The sequence below is a fragment of the Rana temporaria genome, chromosome 3, assembly GCF_905171775.1.
Source record: "Rana temporaria chromosome 3, aRanTem1.1, whole genome shotgun sequence".
Lineage (NCBI taxonomy): Eukaryota > Metazoa > Chordata > Amphibia > Anura > Ranidae > Rana > Rana temporaria.
In genome coordinates, this window is record NC_053491.1 from 493648573 (window position 1) to 493659541 (window position 10969).

The 10969-nt window shown below is 53.9% G+C and overlaps 1 protein-coding gene across 2 annotated transcripts; it reads left to right on the plus strand.

The window, feature by feature from the left end:
* Positions 1–3258: 3258 nt before the first annotated feature.
* Positions 3259–9433, plus strand: LOC120933837. Of its 2 annotated transcripts, XM_040347250.1 has the most exons (3): positions 3259–3945; positions 7567–8209; positions 8971–9433. In XM_040347250.1, the coding sequence occupies exons 1-2, from the start codon at positions 3462–3464 to the stop codon at positions 8160–8162; spliced, it is 1080 nt and encodes a 359-aa protein (XP_040203184.1). In that variant the 5' UTR covers positions 3259–3461; the 3' UTR covers positions 8163–8209; positions 8971–9433. The 2 variants fall into 2 exon arrangements, with proteins under 2 accessions (XP_040203184.1, XP_040203182.1); XM_040347248.1 differs by having other exon boundaries at positions 7567–9433.
* Positions 9434–10969: the final 1536 nt, after the last annotated feature.

Sequence of the window (10969 nt, forward strand, 5' to 3'; positions counted from 1 at the left end):
GATATAGAGAGATTCGACATTATAGGGAAAAGATTCGACATTATAGAGAAAAGATTCGACACTATAGAAATAATAGATTCGACATTATAGAGAATAGCTTCGACATTATTACTAGTCATACAACATTAGAATTCTTGTAGGCGGAATATTCGAACGGAAATGTACGATTCGGCGTAAAGATTCGACGTTCCGTCGAATATTTTTTGACCATTAGACAGAAACCAACAAATATTTGACGTTCCGTCGAATATTCTTTTGACCATTCAACAGAAACCAAGTATTATTGGATTTTCGGACGAAAGCTATTCCCCAACGAAAAACGAAATAAATCAAAACGATTTTCGGGAGTAACTAAATAAATTTATTTTCCAAACGAATATTCCAGTCTGCACATGTCTACTGAAAGGTCTTATCACGGCATCACCTAGTCTGGAAATTATTAGTTAATTAGCTCATGTTAATTTATGTTTCTGGTTACAGGTGTATTGTTAGAGTAATATGAGCGGGGAAACCTCCTCTTCTACTGTATATAAGACTTGTATTCTTATTCTAATAAACTGGCTGAATTTTTACCTACACTGAAGTACGGCTGGTGACTGGGAGGGCTAAAAAAGTCTTGGCTAGTGCTGGTTCTGGACAGAGGAAACATTTATGGCAGACATCCTGTTAGGGACAAGGGTTCATCACACTGCCCCTCACCTGTCATGCTGCCCCCCCTCCTGTCACACTGCCTCCCACTTGTGCTACTGCCCCTCACCTGTCATGCTGCCCCCCTCCTGTCACACTGCCTCCCACTTGTGCTACTGCCCCCCACCTGTCACAATGTACCCCTTCAGTCACACTATTCCCCCTCCTGTCACACTGTTTTCCCAATCACACTGTTTCCCCAATCACACTGTCTCCCCTGCTGTATCACTGCCCCCCTCCTGTCATGCTGCCCCCTCTTCTCACACTTACACTCTCCTGTCACACTGCCTCCCTCATGTCATACTGCTTCCCAATAATGCTGCCCAATCTAAAGTCATACTGCTCCCCCAATCACACTGCCTCCTAATGTCACACCACCCCTCTTGTCACACTGCACCTTTTCCTGTCTCACTGCTCCCTCAATTACACTGCCCCCACCTGTCAAACTGTCCTTTCCTCCGGTCACATTGCCCCACTCCTGTCACACTGCCCCTCCTGTCACACTGCCTCCCCTCTAACCATACTACCTCTCCTCCTGACACACTGTCCTCTCCTCCTGGCACACTACCCCTCCTGGGACACTGCCCCCTTCTGTAATACTGTCATCTCCTGCTGTAGCACTTCCCCCTTCCTGTTACACTGCTCCCTTCCTGTCATACTGCCATCTCCTGCTGTCACACATGCCCCCATTCCTGTCAAACTGCCCCATTCCTGTCATACTGCCCCTTACCTGTGACACTGCCCCCTTCCTGTCATACTGCACCCCCTCTTCTCATACTGCCCCCCTTAGTATCATACTGCCCCCTTCCTTTCATACTGCATCCCCTCTTGTCATACTGCCCCTTCCTGCCATACTGCTCCCTCCGGTCACAGTGCTTCCCCTTTCAGTCACACTGCCCCCCTTCCTGTCACACTGCCCCCCTTTCCTGTCACACTGCCCCTTACTGTCACACTGCCCCCTCTTGTTGCACTGCCTCTTTCTGTCATACTGCCCCCTTCCTGTCTCACTTCCCTGTCCTGTCATATTTACCCCTGTCCTGTCATACTACCTGGTGCCTCTGGTCATAATGCCTCCCCTCCTGTCACACTGCTCCCCCAATCACACTGTCCCCCAGCCTGTCACACTGCCCCATATCATGTCACACTGCCCCTTCCTGTCATACTGTCATTTCCTTCTTTCCCACTGCCCCCTTCCTGCCCCACTGCCCCCTTCCTGCCCCACTGCCCCCTTCATGTCACACTGCCCCCTTTCCTGTCACACTGCCCCATTCCTGTCACACTGCCCCATTCCTGTCACACTGCCCCTTCCTGTCATACTGTCATTTCCTCCTTTCCCACTGCCCCCTTCCTGTCATACTGCCCCCTTCCTGTCACACTGCCCCTTTCCTGTCATACTGTCCCTTTCCTGTCACACTGCCCCTTTCCTGTCACACTGCCCCTTTCCTGTCACACTGCCCCCTTTCCTGTCACACTTCCCCTTTCCTGTCACACTGCCCCTTTCCTGTCACACTGCCCCCTTTCCTGTCTCACTTCCCTGTCCTGTCATATTTACCCCTGTCCTGTCATACTACCTGGTGCCTCTGGTCATAATGCCTCCCCTCCTGTCACACTGCTCCCCCAATCACACTGTCCCCCAGCCTGCCACACTGCCCCATATCATGTCACACTGCCCCCTTCCTGTCATACTGTCATTTCCTCCTTTCCCACTGCCCCCTTCCTGTCACACTGCCCCCTTCCTGTCATACTGCCATTTCCTCCTTTCCCACTGCCCCCTTTCTGCCCCACTGCCCCCTTCATGTCATACTGCCCCCTTCCTGTCACACTGCCCCTTTCCTGTCACACTGCTCCCTTTCCTGTCATACTGCCCCCTTCCTGTCACACTGCCCCCTTCCTGTCACACTGCTCCCTTTCCTGTCATACTGCCCCCTTCCTGTCACACTGCCCCCTTCCTGTCATACTGCCCCCTTCCTGTCACACTGCCCCCTTCCTGTCATACTGCCCCCTTCCTGTCACACTGCTCCCTTTCCTGTCATACTGCCCCCTTCCTGTCACACTGCCCCCTTCCTGTCACACTGCCCCTTTCCTGTCACACTGCTCCCTTTCCAGACAAGTTCGTAGCTGCAATGCAATGGAGGCGGAGGACAGCATGACAGGGTGTAGGGAACTTAGGTGTAGAAAGGGTTAAAGTTAGAGGGGGTGGTTAATAGGATCCTAGAAATTAACTATTGGAGGAGGTGAGGAGAGGGGGAGGAGAGTTCAGTGAGCTAGGTGATGCTGGAGGAGGGGCAGCATCAGTCCGGGGGAAGAAGCAAGGAGAGAAGTCCTGCAGCCTGTCTGTGTATCGGGTCAGCGCTCTGGGTCATCTGTGGAAAAGGCAAGGAAGGGAAGAAAAATGTCAGAGGTAGCCGGGTTGTTAGCGCAGCTTCAAGCTGTTGCGGAGGTCCACGGCGCGGACTGGCTGCAAAGCCAGATCACCGCCACTCTGCGGGGGGTGCAGCAGGCCCCGGTCGGGTCTAGGCCTGCTTCAACGCGCGCGAGGCGGTCGATACCGCCGGAGCGCTTTGGCCCAGATAATACCCCCAGGTCACAGCGTCGGGTGCGGAGTCCCAGTAGGCCCCCGTCGGGCCCCCCCGCCAAGCAATCTCAGTCTGCCACTGCACGGGCGGGGGGCGGGGGGGCGGGAAGCGCGCAGCGCGGGGGAGCCTCTCGGGTGCCCAGGCCTACCTCCCCTGTGTTGGTGCAGGCCCAGATTCACATGGCTGTCCCCGGTGGCGATGTTCCGGTCGGGGGGGGCGGCCCGGCGTGGGAAGGACCCTCAGACAGGCGCCGGCCTAGCTCGGTCCACAGGCGGCGGCCTCGCACGCGGTGGGGATGCGTTCAGGGATGCAGATGGAGCGACACCAGGCCAGTCACGTCAGTCGGGAGGTCCCGCCTCCAGGCACCGTTCGGAGTCTGGGAGGGTTGACCGGAGGGGCAGTGGTGCTCAGGCTGCAGCCGCAGTGCTGAGGGATGATCTGATTGAAGAGTTCAGCAGCGATGGAGACGAGAGCCCTCGGGGGGTGGTGGCTCCCATACCTGTCACAACGCCAGCTGTGTCCAGAGGTCGAGGAAGGAGTGAGGAGGTTCGTCAACGACCACACGGGCAGGCGGCGACCGGTTCCAGCAGCAGTGAAGAGGGGGAGCTGCCGGAGGACCCCGCGGAGGATGGACGTTATGGGAACCTGTCGGCTGGAGGACCTTCACGGCCGCGCCGAACCGGTAAGACTACATCTAATGTGGTTGCGGGGGGTAGGGGTGGGGTTAGTGCGCAGGACATTAGTGGGGGGGTGGCGGTGCTTAGTCCCTCAGGGGAGGGGGGTGTGTGGGATGCCTTACGGGAATTGTTACGTAGGCTAGATGGGGGTGCTCCTCAGGTTGCGAGCCCGCTGGGTCCTTGGGTCCCCCCGGTGCCAGTACCCCCCCTCCCGGTTCCTGCCCCCGCCGTTCAGGCGCTGACAGCGGTAGTTGTCCCTCCCCCGGTGCCGGCGAATCCAGGGACAGGCGTGGCAGGGACACAGACGGACAAGGACGGCGTGGGAACGGCGGCGGAACGCAAGGACAAAGACAAGGACAAGGACGGGGACAAGGTGCGGCTGGATGACGCGGCTAGGGGGGAAATTTACGTTTGCTTTGAAGGGCCGTTGGGTGCCCATCTTAAGCCAGAGGTGAGGGAGAAAATTCAGAAGGACGAGTTTGTGGAAATATTTTCCCTGCTCCCGTTGGAAAAATTTCACCTCGACCGGGTGAAGCCGGACGAGAGCAAAAAGGATGAGGAAGAAAAACGTCGGTATAGGCTCATTCCGCGGACGTTTACGAATTGGCTACAGGCGTTTGCGATTATGGCTAGCGTGATCGGGGAAAAGGCCCCCGAGAAATGCACGGCCCTATTCTGTTACCTTGATGCCATTCACGAAGCGCATAGGGTATACGGGGCTCTGGCGTGGTTGAGGTATGACGAACAGTTTCGTCAGCGCAGGGCGGTGCGTCCCTCCATCCGCTGGGACCATAAGGACATTAGCCTGTGGATGAGGTTGATGACCTCGACCAGGGCGGCGGGCCAGTCCTTTCCTGGGGGGGCCGGCGGCGCTTCCTCCGCGGGATCGCCGGCCCTCAAAAAGAAAGGGGTGTGCTGGCAGTTCAACGACGGAACCTGTCGTTTTGGAGGATCATGCCGCTTCAAGCACGAGTGCTCAGGGTGTGGTGGGTCGCACGCGTTCAATAGGTGTTTCAAACAGGGGAAGCGGGCCGGAGATGGCGCTGGAAAAGGGAATGACGCCGGTGAGACTGGAAAGGATGCTGCCTTTTCTAAGTAAGTATCCGGACAGGGCGGCGGCGCGTTTGCTAGAGCAGGGGTTCGGGGAGGGTTTCGTGATTCCGAGTTCGTTGGCGGAGGTCCCTCCGGTGGCGGACAATTTGCGGTCAGCTCTGCGACATCCGGGGGTGGTGTCGGCTAAGCTGGCCAAGGAGGTGGCGCTCGGCCGGATGGCCGGCCCGTTTCGGGAACCACCTGTGGGGGGTTTGGTGGTGTCCCCGTTGGGCGTAGTTCCGAAGAAGGAAGTGGGTCAATTTCGGATGATACATCATCTGTCGCACCCAAAAGGGGGGTCGGTCAACGATGGTATTGATCCGCAGAGTTGTGCGGTTACCTATACATCATTTGATGCGGCGGTGTCTTGGGTTAGAAAGTACGGGAAAGGGGCTTTGATGGCAAAGACGGATGTGGAATCCGCCTTCAGGCTGTTACCGGTGCACCCCACTAGTTTGCGGTTGCTGGGGTGCCACTGGCAAGGGGAGTATTTTGTTGATCGTTGCCTGCCGATGGGTTGTTCCATATCGTGCGCTTTGTTTGAGACGTTTAGCTCGTTCTTTGAATGGGCGGTCAGGGAAGTGGCGGGGGTGAATTCCGTCATCCACTATTTGGATGACTTCCTGTGCATAGGACCCCCGGACTCCCGCTGTTGCGGGGTTCTGTTGGGTACGGTACAGTATTTGGCGGACCGTTTTGGGATCCCCTTGGCCCCCGACAAAACGGAGGGCCCTGCGTCTGAGCTGGTGTTCTTGGGGATCACCATTGACTCGGTGGCGATGGAATGTAGGCTACCAGAGGATAAGGTGTTGGCTTTGAGGAGGGAGGTCAGTGAGGCCCGGGTGAAGCGGAAGATTCGATTGAAGGAGCTCCAATCCTTGTTGGGGAAGTTAAATTTCGCGTGTCGGATTATTCCCATGGGACGCATTTTCAGCCGGAGGCTTTCAGGGGCCACGGCAGGGGTCCGGGTGCCAAACCATTTTGTGCGCCTGACCAATGAACTGAGAGACGATCTGAGGGTTTGGGGAACGTTCCTGGACTCTTTCAATGGTCGTTCAATGTGGCAGACGGGGCCGGTCAGCAACGCCGACCTGGCTCTATTTACCGATGCGGCGGGGTCAGTGGGCTATGGGGCCTATTTCAACGGACGGTGGAGCGCGGAGCCCTGGCCGGAGTCTTGGAGGGCAGCAGGGTTCCTCCGGAACCTGGTGCTGCTGGAGTTGTTCCCCATCGTGGTGGCGATGGAATTGTGGGGGGAGTTCTTCAGGAATAAAAAGGTGCGCTTCAATTGCGACAACATGGGGGTGGTGTGGGCGATCAACAGCATATCGGCATCCTCGCCCCCGGTGATTAGGTTACTGCGGTACTTGGTACTTAAGTGTCTCAAAGTGAATGCCTTGATATATGCGGTGCACATTCCTGGGGTGGATAACAGATTGGCGGATGCTTTATCTCGTTTCCAGTGGGCGGAATTCCGGATCCTGGCGCCAGGGGCAGAGGGGCAGGGGGAACCCTGTCCTCAGAAGTTGTGGGACATTGCACTGGAGTCGCCGCAGGATTGATTCGGCAGTCGATCAGCGAGGGAACGTGGCGAGCTTACTCTAAGGTGTGGCAGGAATGGTCCGCACTGAGGGAGGAGGTAGGAGGGTCGGAAGATCCAGAAGACCTGCAGTCGTTGGTCTTATACTTTGTGTGCTGCAATTACGAGAGGGGAACCTCGGGTGGCGCCATTAGCAAAAAGATGGCGGCATTGGCTTTTTTATTTCAGATGGCGGGCCTCAGGGATTTTACAAAATCCTTTGTGGTGCGCAGGGTGTTAAAGGGATACCGGAAGGGCAGTACTACACGGGATTCCAGGCGTCCGGTGTCGTTCACGGTCCTGGGTACGGTAGTGGGGAATTTGGAAAAGGTTTGCGCATCGCTTTATGAGCAGATACTTTTTCGGGCTGTTTTCGTTCTGGCTTTTTTTGGGGCGTTCAGGGTGGGGGAATTAGTTTCCCCCTCCAAGGTGGTGGGGGGAGGACTACGAATGCAGGACGTTAGGTGCCTGGAGGAATCGGTGGTGATTTGGCTTAGCCGTTCGAAGACGGATCAACTAGGTAGGGGCGTAAAAATAGAGTTGTTCCGGGGGAATTGTCCACTAACGTGCCCGGTTGAGGCGGTAAGGCGGTTTTTGGGCGTTCGCCCACAAGGGGGGGAGGCTCTGTTCATCCATCAAAAAGGGGAATGTTTGTCTCGGTTCCAGTTTACGGCGGTGTTCCGGAAATGTCTGAAGGAGGGGGGTCTAGTCCCGGGAGAATATTCGGCGCATTCGTTTCGAATAGGGGCAGCAACGGAAGCGGCAAGGGGAGGCCTGCCTGCAGATTCTGTAAAGCGGATTGGCAGATGGGAGTCTAATAGATATAAACTGTATGTACGGCCTCATTTGTTGTAAACAATGAGGTATCGGTGGTTGACAATGCTGATGTTAATGTTTTCGGGGGGTTTGTTTTTGGTCCTGCTGGGTATTGTTTTTCTCTTTTATGTCTTTACAGATCCCCAAGGTTGTCTGATTTGGATCCTAGGACATTCATTTGTGTTTTGGGGGGCAAGAAGGGCGGATGTCAAGCCTGGGGGGAGACAGCTGGGGGTGCCCAGGGAGGAAGGAAGGGTACGATGGATAGGGATTAGGGGTCTCATGTGGCAGAAGGTGTTACCCGAAGTTCACAGGGGGGCTAGCTTAGACAGGGCCCCGGACATTTTGGTGATACATGCGGGGGGGAATGATTTGAGCGTCCGGCCGATGCGCCAGGTGATCAAAGACATACAATGGGATATACGCCGACTGCGGGCCTCTTTCCCTGACCTGATCATTGTTTGGTCAGATATTGTGGCTCGCATGGCCTGGAGGGAGGCCAGGTCATTGGAGCGTTTGGATAAGGCCCGGATAAAGGTGAACAGAGAAGTGGGCAGGTTTGTGGTGCAGCAAGGTGGGATAGCGGTTCGCCATTCAGATTTAGAAGTTGAGACTTGGAGGTACCTGAGGGGGGACGGGGTTCATCTCAACCCGATCGGGATCGATCTTTGGGCTCTGGGATTGGAGGAGGGCGTTAGGAGGGCTTTCCTGGTGTGGCGGCGGGCCCAAGTGTGAGGTGGTCCCACTTGTGCCGCGGTGGCGGTGGGTTCCCCTGCCGTTTGGTAGAAATAGACGGTGGTTAGGTAAAAACGGTGGGGGGGCATAGTTACAGGGATGGTGTCTGCCTTGGTGGTCTGGTGTCAGTCTGGACCACCAGGGGAGAAGTGGGTGGGTCTGTGGTCAGCTAGGTCTTCGAGTCGGTAGTCGCGACTGGGGACATGTCGTTAGCTAAGAGGGTACCACAGGCCCAAAAGAGTGATCAGGGGTTGTCAGGGGGACTGACAACCAAGGTATGGTTAAAAGGTTTAACAATTGAGGAATAGGTTAAATATTTAAAGTTGGGTGATATATATATGTATATGATGGTGTATATATATATATATATATACAGTTTTTGTATTTGTTAATAAAGGCCTACCAGGCCATTTTAAATCCAGCAGGTGTCAGTGTGATTATTGGGAAAGGTTTAATGTTAAGGGGTATATGCTTGTATTGGTTGGTGCGGTAAGTTATCCGGCTGCCCTAGTCAAGACAAGTTCGTAGCTGCAATGCAATGGAGGCGGAGGACAGCATGACAGGGTGTAGGGAACTTAGGTGTAGAAAGGGTTAAAGTTAGAGGGGGTGGTTAATAGGATCCTAGAAATTAACTATTGGAGGAGGTGAGGAGAGGGGGAGGAGAGTTCAGTGAGCTAGGTGATGCTGGAGGAGGGGCAGCATCAGTCCGGGGGAAGAAGCAAGGAGAGAAGTCCCACCCTCCCGCCCTAATTATAGGAGTTAGGTGGTTTTGACAGTACAGGATGGCGGTGGGTTCCCCTGCCGTTTGGTAGAAATAGACGGTGGTTAGGTAAAAACGGTGGGGGGGCATAGTTACAGGGATGGTGTCTGCCTTGGTGGTCTGGTGTCAGTCTGGACCACCAGGGGAGAAGTGGGTGGGTCTGTGGTCAGCTAGGTCTTCGAGTCGGTAGTCGCGACTGGGGACATGTCGTTAGCTAAGAGGGTACCACAGGCCCAAAAGAGTGATCAGGGGTTGTCAGGGGGACTGACAACCAAGGTATGGTTAAAAGGTTTAACAATTGAGGAATAGGTTAAATATTTAAAGTTGGGTGATATATATATGTATATGATGGTGTATATATATATATATATATACAGTTTTTGTATTTGTTAATAAAGGCCTACCAGGCCATTTTAAATCCAGCAGGTGTCAGTGTGATTATTGGGAAAGGTTTAATGTTAAGGGGTATATGCTTGTATTGGTTGGTGCGGTAAGTTATCCGGCTGCCCTAGTCATGTCATACTGCCCCCTTCCTGTCACACTGCCCCCCTTTCCTGTCACACTGCCCCATTCCTGTCACACTTCCCAATTCCAGTGAGGCCCGGAGCAACTGGAAGTCAGTGTAGGGCCGGCCATGACAGGGTTAACAGAAACCCTAGTAGCTGTGGGGGGAGGAGCAGAGCAGGGGAGGAGAGATCACAGATATCTCTTACTCTCAGTTTCCCGGGCAGAGGCAGCGTGGGGGAGTGAAGTTCCCACCCACCCTCCCTTTATTCTGGGGTTTTATTGATTACGGTATTGATGGTATATGGATAAATTGGTATGTGGTTTGGTGCTGTTTTGGTGTTTTCTTTTCTTTCAGGTTTATGGATCACGTTGTCGTGGCAGTGGCGGGTGTTTTTGGACTTTGCAGGAGAAGATATTACCCCAAAGATGGACGCCAGTACCCAGCGGTGGGAGGGGTCCTGAAGGGGTTTCTAGTTCCCAGTCTACTAATGTAGCTGGAAGGTTGGTGAATGGGGGCACTGCGGTCAATGGTCGTCTTTGAGCCAGCTTCGGCTTGAGGCCTATGACCAGAGGTTAGGACACCGCAGTGCCAAAAAAGTGTTACATAGTTACAAAGTTTAAAGGTTAACGAGTTAAGGGTTAATGGGTCCTGCAAAGTCCAGCACCATGTTAGAGAGGTTATTATCTCAGGAAATAAGTGTTTTTTCTCTATGTGTTATTGGTTTTTGTTATTGGTTATTTATGATTATTTAAAGAGTATTTAAAATAAAGGAGGCTGCTACGGCCAGTTTTTACTCCAACACTAAGTAGTGGTCTCATTATTTATTAAAGGTTAAGTGGGGGTATTAACTGTAAAGGGGCTTTAGCGGTCAGGGTGAATTCTGGTATACCATAGTCATGTCATACTTCCCCCTCATGTTGCACTTCCCCTGCCTGTCATATTTACCCCCGTCCTATCACACTGCCTGGTCCTGTCATACTGCCCCATCTGGTCATACTGCCTCCCTGCTGTCACACTGCCCCCCACTTTTTTTTACACTTTCTCACTTGTATTTTCATTTGGTGATCTGGCCAGTAAGGGCCAGATTCTCGTAGATATGGCGCAGGTGTAGTGTAAGTCATTTACACTACGCCACTGCAACTTACTGGAGCAAGTGCCGTATTCCTCAAGCACTTGCTCCGTAGTTTGGGGCGGCGTAGTGTAAAAGGGCCGGCGTATCCCTGCGTATTTCAAAGGGGGCGGCCTGTATTTAAATTAAGCGAGCCCCCGTGCCGATCAAACTGCGCATGCGCCGGGCTTAAAATAGCCCAGTGCCCATGCTCCAGTTCTCGACGGAAAACGTCAATGACGCCGACGTGTGCGTCATTGACGTAAAGTCGTATTCAAGAACGACTTAGTAAAACGATGTACCCGACGGGAAAAGATGATGCGGACCCGACGCCATACTTAACATGGCATATGGCGGACTGGCGTAAGGTTACCCCTCATATAGCAGGGGTAACCTTACGCTTACGCAAACGACGTAAGCGACGGCTATGC

Coding starts and splice junctions, on each gene's coding strand:
- LOC120933837 (XM_040347248.1), top strand. CDS start 3,462: ATGTTCCGGTCGGGGGGGGCGGCCCGGCGTGGGAAGGACCCTCAGACA. Junction 3,946..7,566: donor TTCACGGCCGCGCCGAACCG/GTAAGACTACAT, acceptor ATGTCTTTACAG/ATCCCCAAGGTTGTCTGATT.